Source organism: Heterodontus francisci, chromosome 17 (assembly GCF_036365525.1).
Source record: "Heterodontus francisci isolate sHetFra1 chromosome 17, sHetFra1.hap1, whole genome shotgun sequence".
In the NCBI taxonomy this organism is placed as follows: domain Eukaryota; kingdom Metazoa; phylum Chordata; class Chondrichthyes; order Heterodontiformes; family Heterodontidae; genus Heterodontus; species Heterodontus francisci.
Window position 1 is genome coordinate 88,947,922 of NC_090387.1, and position 16,721 is coordinate 88,964,642.

A 16,721-nucleotide genomic window follows, 5' to 3' on the forward strand; every position below is an offset into this window, starting at 1 on the left:
TTTATCTAAAGATTAATATAAAATATTGTAAGTCTCTAAGGTACATCGCTTTCTGAAGTAATGATGGTTTGTTCGTGCAGTCAACAAATTGGTACTTTGTATTTTTAATGAGTGCGAGTTGCATGAATGGAACACCAAACGGAAACGCTCCGCATTGGAGGAGGAGTTCATTCGAGGGATGCAACTTGGTTTAAGAGTATTAAAACGTAATACGTCACTGTAACAGTTGTCAGATTGGAGTAACGAAAACCTTGATCTCAGTGATGCGTTTAATCTTGGTTCTAAACGTCCTGTTTCAGTATTGTGCCACACTGGGGATTTTCTGCAGAGGTACGTGACTGATTTTATACAACAGGTTCGCTTCTGCAGTAGAGAGTTTTCTGAAATTGAACAACATTTTTTTGTTCTCTTTGTTCTGTTTTATTGGTCACATTTTAAATTTTGTGATTTATCTTCCTCCTCTGCTTTCTTCTGATTTTAACTGCTCGAATCCTGTGTTTCATGTAAATATTCTGCTACAATATCTATTTCCCATAGCTGCCCAAGATGGTTCTCTGACAGTCACACAGTTACCTGATTTTATAGCGGTGCACAGGGGTGAAAACGTTACCCTATACGGCAACGTATCTGGATTGCAGGCGAACGAGGACATAATTGTTTACTGGAGCAAGACAGTTTCCAATTCATCCGAAGCAATAAGGCCTGACACCCAAAAAATATCTCGTGGTCTACAGAATGGAGATTTTTTCCTTCATCTGCGTAGTGTGAGTGTCCAAGATTCTGGAGTCTACATCAGTAGAGTGATGGCCGGGGGATCCAAAATTTCTGATGGATGCGGCACAGAACTTGTTGTATGTGGTAAGCAGCATTCCATAAGATTGTAAATGTCGCTTAAACTCAGAAATCACGAAGGATAACCAGATAGGTAGATAGTTGGATGCATGCATGGATGGATTGTCGACGGACGCATGATTGAATGAACAAACACAGAAAGAGAGAAATTCAAATATAAGCAGATATGGCCGTTCAGTTTCAGAATCAGCCTCCGACTGCTTAGTCAGATTCCATGACCCGTATTTTGCAATCAGTGGAAAAAGAACCGTGATTGCCGTTCATTGCCCTTGCAGCTCTCAACAGATTTTTCGTGAACTTTTAAGGAGCAATATACGATTACTGGTGATCGTTTTCATTCTGGCGCCTATTGAGGCAATCTTTGGCGTGTCTGTCTGTGTGTGCGCGCGTGCAGAGCAAGCGTGTCTTTTTAACCAGTTTGATTCAAGCATCCTCAATGAAGCATGCAGGGTCCAAGGAAGGAAGAATTGATTAGAATATTTAATCTATTGTAAAATCAAGAATACAAATTGAAATAAAGCTAGTGATAAAAGATGACCTAAAGAGCTAGATAAGGCAGAAAGAAAAGGAAAAATATGTTTCACTTTATTTTGAATGTTAGTGAAAACTTTGACAATAATTGCATTCAGATGGAACAAGATTTTACACTTGGAAAATATAAATTTCAGAGTCAGAGAGATGATGTGGAAGTAATTAATTCTTATCATGCCAGAAAAAAAATCAGTTGAACCTTAAATAACCAGACCTAACGTTTTATGACAGGCTAATGGGTTACGAGGGAGCAAATGCGGCAGATTCACGCCTTTCATGCATTTTAATGCTGAGTCAATCAGTGAAATACCAGTAGAGCAAAGCTTGTAGAGTAGCAGGAATAATTGGAAAGGAATGTCCGTCTTTCCCTCATGAACTGTGTATGGGTGCAAGCTGACGTTCTTCTCTCATTTACTCCATAATAATGATGACAGCTGATATCCTCATCCTTACTCCTGTCGCACAGCCCAGGCATTTGTGCGTGAAAATTTGCGGATATACTCAGAAACTAATCACATAACACAAATCCACAATGTGTTCAGTTCCTAACTGTTTAAATAAATACATATTACCTCAACATGAAAAAATAACAAACTTCCAGAAAATGAAATTCTGAAATCTAAATTGGATATTAAACCACTCTTATGAGTTCTCCATTAATTTGCCGATGCAATTAACAGGCTGTTTTGTTGTCCGTGTTTCCATAGCTCTTCAGACCAATTTAAAGCGGTTAAGTGGAAGAATTTCTAATAGAATTCTAGGGCGCAACACATGCTGGCGACGTGAGTTCGAAGGCAACATTGCCAAATAGTAAAGTCCTCCACAATATTTAACTGCACATTTACCCCAATGATCCCATTTTAAATCTGTAATATAAATTAATATTCCCAAATATTTTGACTAACTGATATTTCATCTTGTTGGAGAATGACATCAAAAAGTTGGTGCAGAAATCATTTAGGTAGACTTTCAAGTTGCGGAAATGGTCTAAACCTGACACCGTATATGGTCGACCTGTTATGGAAACTGCTTGAAGCTTACTTCCATTGAAATCAATGGGTTGCATTTTCCGTTAGCCCTGTGTAAAACTGTAGAAATATCTCCTCGCTGTCACTTGCTGCTTCTTTTTAGGAGGAGGAATAAGATCAAATACAGTAGAGACTGTGGTGTATCATAGAAATGCAGAACATTTACGGCACAGAAGTAAACCATTCGACCCACGTGTCTGTGCCAGCCGAAAATAGCTACGCAGTCTAATCCCACCTTCTACCTCTTTGTCCTTCGCCATGCAGATTACAGCACTTAAGCATATATCACTTTTTTAAATCAAAATGCGATTAGTGTTTGTGCCTATGTTACATCTTCAGGTACTGATTTTCAAAAACTCATCACCCTCTGGGTGAACAAAAAATCTTCTCACGCCCCACTAATGCTTATTGATTTCGCTGCTGAGGGAAACAGTTCCTTCCTATCCACTCTATCAAGGGTGGCTACGTTGCTTGCCAAGTAACCCAAGGCCTGGAATAATGCTGAGGAGGATGGACGCTGAAAGACCTATCTTGTGAATTTGACTTTATTTTAACGACATGGAAATAAATGCTGGTAGTAGAAAACTGAATACAAATCTGCCCTTCTCTCTAAAAACTGAACTGGATAATTAATGGCCTGTAAAGAAGGAAATCAGTTGCCCTTACAGTATCTGCTCTGTATGCGACTTGAGTTCCACTCCAGTATGGTTGACTCTTGACAGCCCTTTGAAACGACTTCGGAAGCCATTTATTCTTTTGATTATGAAAAAGGCGATCCACACTGACGTTGTTAAGGGCCATTAGCGATAACCCACATTAGTGATGCCCACATGCCGAGAATGTGTTAGAAAATGAAAGGGAAAAAAATTAAAGGTGCTGAAGATCGGTTTAAGACTTTAAATAAACATTGATAATAGTTGCAACAACAAGAAATGGATTACGAAGCCCCGACTTGCGTGAAAATTCTCTGGCCTCCCGCCACAACTTTGGCAGGAATTCTAACTAAAACACAAGTGAAGAGATCTAAATGACAGCTCCAGGCAGTTCACACAATTTGAATGTCCATTTGCAGATGGAAGTAAAACATGGAACGATCGAACACCTGCGTAATTGCAGGGTTCTCCGTTGCATGTAGAGCTACAGAGTCGTCTTAATCGCAGAAGGAGGCCATTCGATCCATCGAGTCCATGCCGGATCTCCATGGAGCTATGCAGTCAGTTCCACTTCCCGGCTCGATCCACTTAGCCGTGCAAGTCATAGAGGCATAGACTTATTCAGCACAGAAACAGGCCCTTGGGCCCAACGGGTCCGTATCGGTTATCAAGTAACCATCTATTCAAATCCCATTTTCCAGCACTCGGCCTTCTATTCCATGGCGTTTCAAGTGCTCATCTAAATACTTCTTAAATGCTGTGACGGTTTCTGCCTCTACCACCCCTACACGCAGTGTGTTCCAGATTCTAACCACCTTCTGGATGAAAATAAATTTCCTCAAATCTCCTCAAAACACCCGCTCCTTACCTTAAATCTATGCCCCCGGTTATTGATATCTCTGCTAAGGGTAAAAGTTAGTTCCTATCTATCCTTTCTAAGCCCCTCATAATTTTGTATACCTCATATCAGATCCCCGCTCAGCCTTCTCTTCTCTAAGAAAAACAACCCTAGCCTATTCAGTTTCTCTTAATAGCTGAAATGCTCCAGCCGAGGCAACATCCTGGTGAATCTCCTCTGCAACCTCTTAAGTGCAATCACATCCTTCCTATAGTGTGGCGACCAGAATTCTACACAGTACACCAGCTGCGACCTAACTAGCGCTTTACACAGCTCCACCAAAACCTCCCTGCTCTTATACTCTATGCATCGCCTAATCAACACAAGTATCCCATATGCCTTCCTAACCACCTTATCTACCTTTGGTGCTGCCTTCAGTTATCTATGGACAAGTGCACCAAGGTCCCGCAGACGCTCTGTACTTCTGAGGATCCTACCGTCCATTGTATATTCCCTTGCCTTGTTCGTCCTCCCAAAATGCAGATAACTTGCTTCAGTATCAGCCTTTGCCCACTGACACCATTTGCTTTTGACCATCTGGTCTTCCTTATCAGAGCAGCCAAATCAAAGTCATGAAACATGCCTTCCCTGGTAAGAAAACGTAGCATGCATAGCTCTGAAAAGCGTCTATCGGCCTGCTTTTCAGGAAATAAGGAGACATCATGCAATAAAAACAAAATACTACATTTGCTGGAAATCCGCAACGAAAGCAGGAAGTGTTGGAAATACTGAGCAGGTCTGGCAGCATTTATGAAGGGAGAAACAGAGTTAACGTTTCAGGTCGATGACCTTTCACCAGAACTGGCAAAGGTTAAAAATGTAAAAGATTTTGAGCAAGTGAAAGGGGGAGAGGGGAGAAGAACAACAGAGAAGGTCTGTGGTAAGCAGAGGGCTGGTGAGATTAAATGACAAATATGTCATGGAATAAAAGGAAGAGAGAGTGCAAATAGTTGGAGTAAAAGACAAAGCATTTATTGAGAATGTTAATGGCAGATTAGTGAATAACTCTGTCTGAAAGCAAAAACATGAAAAACAAGTTTGAGACAGGCACATGGTAAATAAAAAAGAGCAATCTAAATAGGATCATGGGCTGCAATTGTTGACGTCAATGTTGAATCCAGAAGTCTGTGAACTGCCAAATCGGAAAATTCCCCAACTTCCTCCCCTGCGCCTAAATTTCTGACTTTGACGTGCTGCAGTGTTCCAGTGAAGCTTAACACAAGCTGGAGGAACAGCCGACTCATCTTCCGATTAGGTACCATTGTACATCAGGAAATCTTAGGAAGGAAACGTGGTTCCATTCGTATTCTAGATGTTGAAATTAAATGTGCAGAAGCACTTTAATCACTGCAGCTTGTGTTAATATGATGGGATATTATCTTCTTCTTCTTTGGCGTCCTTGTCTCGAGAGACAATGGTTAAGCGCCTGGAGGTGTTCAGTGGTTTGTGAAGCAGCGCCTGGAGTGGCGATAAAGGCCAATTCTGGAGTGACAGACTCTTCCACAGGTGCAATTGATAACATTGGTTGTCGGGGCTGTTACACAGTTGGCTCTCCCCTTGCGCTTCTGTCTTTTTTCCTGACAACTGCTTAGTCTCTTCCACTCGCCACACTTTAGCCCCGCCTTTATGGCTGCCTGCCAGCTCTGGTGATCACTGGCAACTGACTCCCACCACTTGTGATCAATGTCACAGGACTTCATGTCGTATTTGCAGACGTCTTTAAAGCGGAGACATGGACGGCCGGTGGGCCTGTTACCAGTGACGAGCTCACTGTATAATGTGTCCTTGGGGATCCTGCCATCTTCCATGCGGCTCACAAGGCCAAGGCATCTCAAGCACCGCTGGCACAGTAGGGTGTATTTGCTGGGGATGTTGGCCGCCTCAAGGACTTCTGTGTTGGAGATACGGTCCTACCACCTTCCACCTGATGCCAAGGATTCTCCGGAGGTAGCGAAGATGGAATGAATTGAGATGTCGCTCTTGGCTGACATACGTTGTCCAGGCCTCGATGCCATAGAGCAAGGTACTGAGGACACAGGCTTGATACACTCGGACCTTTGTGTTCGTGTCAGTGCGCCATTTTCCCGCACTCTCTTGGCCAGTCTGGACATAGAAGTGAAAGCCTTTCCCATGTGCTTGTTGATTTCTGTATCGAGATACAGGTTACTGGTGATAGTTGAGCATCGGTAGGTGAACTCTTGAACCGCTTCCAGAGCGTGGTCGCCGATATTAATGGATGGAGCATTTCTGACGTCCTGTCCCATGATGTTCGTTTTCTTGAGGCTGATGGTTAGGCCAAATTCGTTGCTATATTTCTAGTAAAACAGCAGCAATTGTTGACTGAAAACGTCAAAACATAGCTCCTTCCCAACGGCAAAAATCAATCGATTTTAACCATGAACCACACCTCCATGAGCTATATGAAACTTTTGACACAGTTAACCAAGGCATAGAAGGATTCTTAACTGACAGACAAATTATCTCTAAAATATCATGAACCTATACATTCTATCTTGGCATTAATTATAGTTGTATGTTTAACGTACTATAAATACCTTTTATTCATATATAAGGAGCAAGAGGGTAACTAGAGAAAGGATTGGCCCACTCAAGGACAAAGGAGGAAAGTTATGCGTGGAGTCAGGGAAAATGGGTGAGATTCTAAATGAGTACTTTGCATCGGTATTCACCGAGGAGAGGGACATGACGGATGTTGAGGTTAGGGACAGATGTTTGATTACTCTAGGTCAAGTCGGCATAAGGAGGGAGGAAGTGTTGGGTATTTTAAAAGGCATTAAGGTGGACAAGTCCCCAGGTCCGGATGGGATCTATCCCAGGTTACTGAGGGAAGCGAGAGGGGAAATAACTGGGGCCTTAACAGATATCTTTGCAGCATCCTTAAACACGGGTGAGGTCCCGGAGGACTGGAGAATTGCTAATGTTGTCCCCTTGTTTAAGAAGGGTAGCAGGGATAATCCAGGTAATTATAGACCGGTGAGCCTGACGTCAGTGGTAGGGAAGCTGCTGGAGAAGATACTAAGGGATAGGATCTATTCCCATTTGGAAGAAAATGGGCTTATCAGTGATAGGCAACATGGTTTTATGCAGGGAAGGTCATGTCTTACCAACTTAATAGAATTCTTTGAGGAAGTGACAAAGTTGATTGATGAGGGAAGGGCTGTAGATGTCATATACATGGACTTCAGTAAGGCGTTTGATAAGGTTCCCCATGGTAGGCTGATGGAGAAAGTGAAGGCGCATGGGGTCCAGGGTGTACTGGCTAGATGGATAAAGAACTGGCTGGGCAACAGGAGACAGAGAGTAGCAGTGGAAGGGAGTTTCTCAAAATGGAGACGTGTGACCAGTGGTGTTCCACAGGGATCCGTGCTGGGACCACTGTTGTTTGTGATATACATAAATGATGTGGAGGAATGTATAGGTGGTCTGATTAGCAAGTTTGCAGACGACACTAAGATTGGTGGAGTAGCAGATAGTGAAGGGGACTGTCAGAGAATACAGCAGAATATAAATAGATTGGAGAGTTGGGCAGAAAAATGGCAGATGGAGTTCAATCAGAGCAAATGCGAGGTGATGCATTTTGGAAGATCCAATTCAAGAGTGAATTATGCAGTAAATGGAAAAGTCCTGGGGAAAATTGATGCACAGAGAGATTTGGGTGTTCAGGTCCACTGTTCCCTGAAGGTGGCAACGCAGGTCAATAGAGTGGTCAAGAAGGCATACGGCATGCTTTCCTTCATAGGACGGTGTATTGAGTACAAGGGTTGGCAGGTCATGTTACAGTTGTATAAGACTTTGGTTCGGCCACATTTGGAATACTGCGTGCAGTTCTGGTCGCCATATTGCCAAAAGGATGTAGATGCTTTGGAGAGGGTGCAGAGGAGGTTCACCAGGATGTTGCCTGGTATGGAGGGCGCTAGCTATGAAGAGAGGTTGAGCAGATTAGGATTATTTTCATTAGAAAGACGGAGGTTGAGGGGGGACCTGATTGAGGTGTACAAAATCATGAGAGGTATAGACAGGGTGGATAGCAACAAGCTTTTTCCCAGAGTGGGGGATTCAATTACTAGGGGTCACGAGTTCAAAGTGAGAGGGGAAAAGTTATGGGGGGATATGCGTGGAAAGTTCTTTACGCAGAGGGTGGTGGGTGCCTGGAACGCGTTGCCAGCGGAGGTGGTAGACGTGGGCACGATAGCGTCATTTAAGATGTATCTGCACAGATACATGAATGGGCAGGAAGCAAAGAGATACAGACCCTTAGAAAATAGGCGACATGTTTAGATAGAGGATCTGGATCGGCGCAGGCTTGGAGGGCCGAAGGGCCTGTTCCTGTGCTGTAATTTTCTTTGCTCTTTGTTCTTTGTCATACAAGTGCCAACTTTTTTTTTAATCACGGTGTTAATGTGATCCTCGCTAAACATCATTCTTAAATTATTTTCTACGTGTTTGCTGTTGTTTCGATCACAGTCAACTCTGGTTATCAATTGAACGCAAGACAAAACATATTACTATTCTTTCAACAGTTCCTCCGACGCCTTTACAGATTTTCTCCAATGAGTCACCGACCTCTTTGATTCTCGTCTGTCAGACTGCTGCATTTTCCCCGGAAAGGCTCAACATCACTTGGTATAAAAATGGATCAGTAATTACGAGCGGTACGAAGGAAATCAAAGAGCAGAATACAGAGGGACTGTATGAAGTTTCCAGCAAACTCAATGAAACAGGCGCTTTGCAGATTGGAACGAACTATACATGTCAGGTAGAACACATCTGTCTCCAGACAGCAGCCAGTGTCCATCACGTTATACACATTTCTGGTAAGTGGCCTGCTTAATTCCAACTCCTGTTTTAAAGAGAAAACGTTTATCTATAAGTGTTAAGAGTAACTGAGCACCATCCCCATGGGCTGCGAATGCAATTTTGTGCTTCGTTGATTCATATTGTTCAAATACGAGCCGAACAAATTTCGAGAGGCTTTTCCATTTATAGCCAAAATGACCTTGGCTCTTCCTTAGCAGGAAGAAATGTCAGTTTTTAGAGGCAGTGCACATCTATATTATTATAATTTTCAGCCGCCTCGATGTTGATTTGTTTTTCCGTCCCAATAACATAATCAGCACACATCGGAAATGCATCACCCTGTGACGTCCTGGCATCTCAGCTTCAGGAATTCTGGAAATCACTCCGCCGAGACCACCCACCCCCGTAAAATTTTATGCCCTGCTCCAATAATTTTCGCGGGCGTTTAGGCCGTTGGGGAGGCGTCCATTGAAGTTAAAGGTGGAGAGGCGAATAGCCCGTGTGAAAATTCTGCTGTTTTGTATTCAGCCGTTGGCCGGATGTTGAAAGAACAGCAAACTGAGATTAATTTTACATTTTTCAGAACCCGGGTATCGTTCTCCGAGACTGGCAACAGAGGCTTTTGTTAATAAAATATTCTTTATTGTCATAAATGAGGGAGACAGTTCAGTTGCATAGAAACATTTACTTGAATTCAGGTTAAACATGTCCTAGAATTACAACATTTACATCACAACGATTGGAGAGAGTGTGCACCAGTCGCACCCATGTTTGGACTATTGCATGACGCTCTGTCATTTTTATTTCGTACATTCAAGTCATTGTTGCACGCAGGCTCAGTTGTGCCCATCTGTATACACCACCTTTCTAAGCGTGTTTGATTGAGGTCGCAGAAATACATCGTCGGAAGACTTTTTTATTATTATTCATTCATGGGATGTGGGCGTCGGTGGCTCGGCCACCATTTATTGCCCATCCCTAATTCCCCTTGAGAAGGTAATGGTGAGCTGCCTTCTTGAACCGCTGCAGTCGAGGTTGGGCACGTACATCCACAGTGCTGTTTAAAAGAGAGTTCCAGGATTTTCACCAAGCGGCAGTGAAGGAACGGCCATATAGTTCCAAGTCAGGATGGTGTGTGACTTGGAGGGGAACTTGCAGGTGGTGGTGTTCCCATGCATTTGCTGCCATTGTCCTTCTAGTTGGTAGAGGTCACAGGTTTGGAAGGTGCTGTCTAAGGAGCCTTGTTGCATTGCTACAGTGCATCTTGTAGTTGGTGCACACTGCTGCCACTGTGCATCGGTGGTAAAGGGAGTGAATGTTGTGGATGGGATGCCAATCAAGCGGGCTGCGTTATCCTGGATGGTGTCGAGCTTCTTGAGTATTGTTGGAGCTGCAGCCATCCAGGCAAGTGGAGAGTATTCCATCACACTCCTAACTTGTGCCTTGTAGATGGTGAACAGTCTTTGGGGAGTCAAGAGGTGAGTTACTAACCACCGGATTCTGAGCCTCTGAAATAAAAACAAGAAATACTGTAAATACTCGGCAGGTCTGGCAGAATCTGTGGAGAGAGAAGCAGAGTTAACGTTCCAGGTCAGTTACCCTTCTTCAGAACTGACCTGAAATTTTAACTCTGCTTCTCTCTCCACAGATGCTCCCAGACCTGCTGAGTATTTCCAGAATTTCTTGCTTTTATTTCAGATTTTCAGCATCCGCAGTATTTTGCTTTTATTATTCCGAGCCTCTGACCTGCTCTTGCAGCCACGGTATTTATATGGCTACTCCAGTTCAGTTTCTGGTCAATGGCAGCCCCTGGGATGTTGATAGTGGGGGATTCAGCGATGGTAATGCCATTGAAAGTCAAGAGGAGATGGTTAGATTCTCTCTTGTTGGAGATGGTCATTGCCTGGCACTTATGTGGCGTGAATGTTATTTGCCACTCATCAGGCCAAGCCTGGATATTTTCCAGGTCTTGCTGCATATCTTCAGTATGTGGGAGTCGCGAATATTGCTGAATATTGTGCAATCATCAGCGAACATCCCCAATTCTGACCTATTGATTGAAGAAAGGTCATTAATGAAGTAGCTGAAGACGTTTGGGCCTAGAACACTACCCTGAGAAACTCCTGCAATGATGTTCTTGAGCTCAGAAGATTGACCTCCAACAACCACAACCATCTTCCTTTGCCCTAGGTATGACTCCAACCAGTGGAGAGTTTTCCCCCTGATTCCCATTTACTTCAGTTTTGAGAGGGCTCCTTGATGCCATACTCAGTCAAATTCTGCCTTGACGTCAAGGGCAGTCACTCTCACCTCACCTCTTGAGTTCAGCTCTTTTGTCCATGTTTGACCCAAGGCTGTAATGAGGTCAGGAGCTGAGACACCCTGGCGGAACCCAAACTGAGCATCACTGAGCAGGTTATTGCTAAGCAAGTGCTACTTGATGGCGCTATTGATGACACCTGCCATCACTTTACTGATGATTGAGGGTAAACTGATGAGGTGGCAATTGACCGAGTTGGACTTGTCCTGCTTTTTGTGTACAGGGCATCCCTGAGACATATTCCACATTGCTGGGTAGATGCCAGTGTTGTAAGCTGTACGGGAACAGCTTGGCTAGGGGCGCAGCCAGTTCTGGAGCGCATGTCTTCAGTACTATTGCCGTAATATTGTCATGGCCTATTGCATTTGCAGTATAAAATACCTTCAGTCGTTTCTTGATATCACACGGAGTAAATTGAATTGGCTGAAGTCTGGCGTCTGTGATGCGGGAGACTTCAGGAGGAGGCCGAGATGGTTCATCAACTCGGCACTTTTGGCTGAAGATTGTTGCAAATGCTTCTCCCTGATTTTTTCACTGATGTGCTGGGCTTTCCCATCATTGAAGATCGGGATATTTGTGGAGCCACCTCCTCCTGTTAGTTGTTTAATTGTCCACCACCATTCATGGTTGGATGTGGCAGGACTACAGAGCTTAGATCTCATTCATTGATAATGAAATCGCCTCGTTCTGTCTGCCGCATCCTGCTTATGCATTATTAGGTTGACACCTTATTTTGAGGTATGCCTGGTGCTCCTCTTGGCATGCCCTCCTGCACTCTACGTTGAACCAGGGTTGGTCTCCTGGCTTGATGGTAATGGTAGAGTGGGGGACATGCCGGGCCATGAGGTCACAGATTTTCGTTGAGTACAATTCTGCTGCTGTTGATGGCCCACAGCGCCTCATGGATGCCCAGTTTTGCATTGCTAGATCTGTTCAAAATCTATCCCATTTAGCACAGTAATAGTGCCACACAACACGATGGACGGTATCCTCAATGCGAAGGCGGGACATCGTCTCCACAACGACTGTGCAGTGGTCACTCCTAGCAATTCTGTCATGGACAGATGCATCTGCAGCAGGCAGATTGGTGAGGACGAGGTCAAGTATGTTTTTCCCTCACCATCTTCCACAGACCCAGTCTCGCAACTATGTCCTTTAGGAGTCGGCCGGTAGGGGTGCTACAGATCCACTCTTGGTGAAGGACATTGAAGTCCCTAACCCAGAGTACATTCTGTGCACTTGCCGCCCTGAGTGCTTCCTCCAAGTCATGTTCAACATGGTGGAGTACTGATTCGTCAGCTGATTGAACGCAGTAGGTGGTAATCAGCAGGAGGTTTCCTTGCCCATGTTTGACCGTGTCCGTGCCGACATTCTGCAAGAGCAGCTCAGATAGTCCTACTCCCCCGCCCTTTCCCCGTGACCCTATATTTTCTTTCTTTTCAGGTTAGTGTCCAATTCCTTTTTGAAAGCCCTGATTGAATCTGTCTCCACCGTTCTCTGATACAGGTCCTAACCGCATGCTTCAGAGAAAATATTTCCTTATGTAGCCATTGGTTTTTTTGCCAATCACCTTAAACCGGTGTCCTCTGGCTCTCGACCCTTCCGTCAATGGGAATAACATCTCTCTATATACCCTGTCTCGACCCCTCATGATTGTGAGCCCTTCAATCATATCTTCCCTCAAACTTCTCTTCTCGAAGGAGAAGTACCCCCAGATTCTCCAACCTCTTCACGTAACTGATGTCCCGCACACCTGACTATTCTCGTAAATCTTATCTGCACCCTCTCAAAAACCTTTAGATCCTTTCTAGAGTGTCGTGTCTAGAATTGGACACAATAGTCCAGTGTGTCGGAACCAGAGTTTTATAAAGGTGCATCAAAACCTCTTTATTTGATACTATACGCCTGTATTTATAAAGCCCAGTATGGTGTATGCCTTCTTATAAAGAAATTCCCAACCTACCCTTCCATCTTCAAAGGTTTGTGCACATTTACCCGAGATCTATCAGTTCCTGCATCCAGCTTTACAATTGTGCTCTTTATTTCATATTGTCTTTTCTCGTCCTTACCTACTATGATGTATCACTTCACATTTATCTGCATAAAATTTCGTCTGCACCTGCGCATCCATTCCACCAGCCTGCTCTGTCCTCTTGAAGTCTGTCACTATCCTCCTCACAGTTCACAATGCTTCCAAGATTTATGTCATCTGCAGATTGTGAAATTATGCCCAACACATCCAGGTTCAGGTCATTAATAAACATCAAGAAAAGCAGTGGTCTATTACTGACTCATGGGAAACCCACTGGCCTTCCTTCCTCCAGTCTAAAAAATGACGGTTCACCACGGTTCTGTCTCCTGTCAGTCAGCCAACTTTGTATCCCTACTGCAACTTACCCTTTTACTCCATGGCTTCACTTTTGCTGGTAAGCCTGTTACATGCCACTTCATAAAAACAGTTTTTGCGAGGCCATATACACATCATCCACATTACCCTCAACAAACTGTTGCCTCATCAAAAAACTCAATTAAGTTAGTTGAACAAAGACTTGCCAAAGACATGCCAAAGACTTGCAGGTTCGATAGGTTCATTGGCCATTATAAATTGCCCCTAGTATAGGTAGGTGGTAGGGAAATATATAGAGACAGGTGGGGATGTGATAGGAATATGGGATTAGTGTAGGATTAGTATAAATGGGTGGTTGATGGTCGGCACAGACTCGGTGGGCCGAAGGGCCTGTTTCAGTGCTGTATCTCTAAACTAAACTAAAACATAATTTCTCTTTAACACATTCATGCTGACGTTCCCTAATTAATCAGCACACGTCCAAGAGGCTATTAAATTTTGTCCCGGATTTTACTCTATGAAGGATTTCCGACCGCCCATGTTAAACTGACTGGCCTGCAGTTGCTAAGCTTATCTTTACTTGTTTTCATGCTGATAAAGAGCGTAAAATCTGCACTTCGACAGTCCTCGAGAACTACTCCAGTATCAAAAAAAGATTGGAAGATTATGGCCAGTGCCACCGCATGCCTCTTACTTCAGTATCCTCAGATCTCGCCCATCTAGTCCTGATGGCTTATCAATTTTAAGTGCAGCCAGCCTTTCTAATCTCCTCTTTATCATTTTTAGCTCCTCCAACATCTGAACTACCGCCTCTTTCACTGTGACTTCAGCCACATCTTTTTCCTTGCCAATGTCAGTCGTTTAACTGTTCACTGGCTTTAGCCATTTGCATGTATCTTTATAATTCAATTAAGTTTGGACTTGAATTTTAAAGGCTTGCCACTGCATGCTAAACTAAAACTGGTTGGGTTTCTGTGGAATGGTTGGGACAAAGCGAATAGCGTTGAGATGGGCCATGTATCACCTTCACTGGGATTCTTTTGATTTCCTGCCGAAGTTACAGCCGCAGCTTGAGACAGCGGCCATAAATATCCATGGCTATAATTTCGTTTTTCATCTGCATTTTTCCTGCAGCAACTAAAAAATCCAGTATAAATGATAAGAAATTCTACAACATAGAAAATACAAAGTATCACATTTTAAGACACACCACAATTAATGGTCGTTTCGGTCATTTTTTCTTCATAAATGTGCTCGAAAAACATCTCTGACCCAGCAATAAAAGGGTGGGTGAGCATGAATAATTGGAAAACGGATAGGAAAGGACTCATTGTTGGCAAGAGCGTCCCTGTAGCCCCACACAAAGTGCAGCCTGGTGTAATTCTTACCCCTTGCAAAAGTTTGGACTTGCATTATTCCACTCATTGCCTCCGACATCCACGGGTAGAGAATGCATTCAAAGAAGGCAGCAAAATAGGAGTCAAAGAGAAAGAAAACGAATTTAGGGGCACAGAGCAAAAGGGGAATAGAAAAAAGACAAAAGTAGTCGAGTGGAGACAGAAATAGAAATGTTAATACCATGAAAACTGATAAAGATCAGGGAGATTCCATGACCTAGAATTACATGATCTGATTTCTCTGGGGTTGCTGCCAATCTCCCACCAAAATTCGGGGAGGTTATTTGGGGTGGATCAACACCAGCCCAGCATCATTTTGAAGTATATGATATCGCTCAGGAGATGGTATTGGTCTCCAGCTGAAGGTATTGCACGACACACAGCCGACCGGCAGAATTGCAGAGCTTTATGTTGACTATCTCATGACTAAAGTTACATTTTCTTTGAATTCAGAATGTGTAAATTCACAACGCCAGGCTTGTAACAGTAAAATAACCTTTTTTTCAGATCAGCAAGATCCTTAAGTGGAAGTTTTGTTTATTTTGCAGGTACAGATCGTGGTTTTACTCTTGTGTTTATGTATCTATGCATTGCTGTTGGGCTTTTAATTCTAATACTGATGATCATCATTGTGAAATCGGGTAAATTACTTGGATTCAAAGGTAAATATTTTCGATTTCTCTAATGTATTCAAGAATTGGTACGTTTCAAGATAATACTTTGGCTATAATAAGATGGAGAAATTAATAATTGCACCAATGGATGAAGCAGATTTGTTTAGAGATTAGAACAATCAACGACTCTTCAACAAAACAGAGAATTTATGCACCTTTCCGATCAGACTTCTGGAAAAGGAGATAAAAGAACCTCAAATAAAAACAAGAAATGCTGGAACCACTCAGCAGGTCTGGCAGCATCTGTGGAAAGAGAAGCAGAGTTAACGTTTCGGGTTAGTGACCCTTCATTTGTGCTCCTGTAATTCTGGCCTCTTGCATATCCCCAATATTAATTACTCTCTCCGCCTCTCCACCTCTCTTTCCTCCTTTAGGACCCTCCTTAAAACTTACCTCTTTAACAAAGCTTTTGGAAACCTGTCCTAGTATCTCCTTATGGCTCAGTGTCAAATATTATTGATAACAATCCTGTGAAGCTTCTTGGGACATTTTACTATATTAAGAGATAAAAAGCAAGTTGTTGTTATTGCTGAATATAGGATCGTCACCATTTCACAGAACTGTAATCCACCTGGGATGTTCACAGATATTTAAGCAAGTTCAAACGATCTGTAGTTGAGTTAAAGAACAACATGGCCATGTGAGCACAATGGCGGAACTGGATATGCAACACTACAGACAGATGAAAGTGATAGAGATACCAATCAGGTTAATTGTTGGCCTCATCATCACACTGTTCGAGCAGAACACATACTCAGTAGGGACTGAGCCATCACAGTGAACTCCAAATGACCTTAATGACCAAAGCAGAAAAACACAATCACAATAACCTGCATTTATATAGCACCTTTAATGTAGTGAAACTTCCCAGAGCACTTCACAGGAGTGTTATCAGGCAACAACTGGCACTGAGCCAACGAAGGAGATATTTGGATGGATGACTAGGGGCTTGGTCAAAGAGGCAGGTTTTAAGGAGCATCCTCATGGAGGGAGAGAGGTCAAGAGCAGAAGAGATTTAGGAAGGCAATTCCAGAGTTTAGGGCCGAAAATATACAAAAAAAAGTTCCGATGAAGGGTCACTGACCTGAAACGTTAACTCTGCTTCTCTTTCCACAGATGCTGCCAGACCTGCTGAGTGGTTCCAGCATTTCTTGTTTTTATTTCAGATTTCCAGCATCCGCAGTATTTTGCTTTTATAAAAGA

At 43.3% G+C, this 16,721-nt stretch overlaps 1 protein-coding gene across 1 annotated transcript in view; it reads left to right on the plus strand.

The window, feature by feature from the left end:
- Positions 1-263: 263 nt before the first annotated feature.
- LOC137378617 (tyrosine-protein phosphatase non-receptor type substrate 1-like) overlaps positions 264-16,721 on the plus strand; it is a 35,862-nt gene continuing 19,404 nt past the window's right edge. The window contains exons 1-3 of the mRNA XM_068048913.1: positions 264-330; positions 8,504-8,797; positions 15,393-15,506. Of these exons, the coding sequence (XP_067905014.1) occupies positions 264-330; positions 8,504-8,797; positions 15,393-15,506 (475 nt within the window). The remainder of the gene's footprint in view (positions 331-8,503; positions 8,798-15,392; positions 15,507-16,721) is intronic.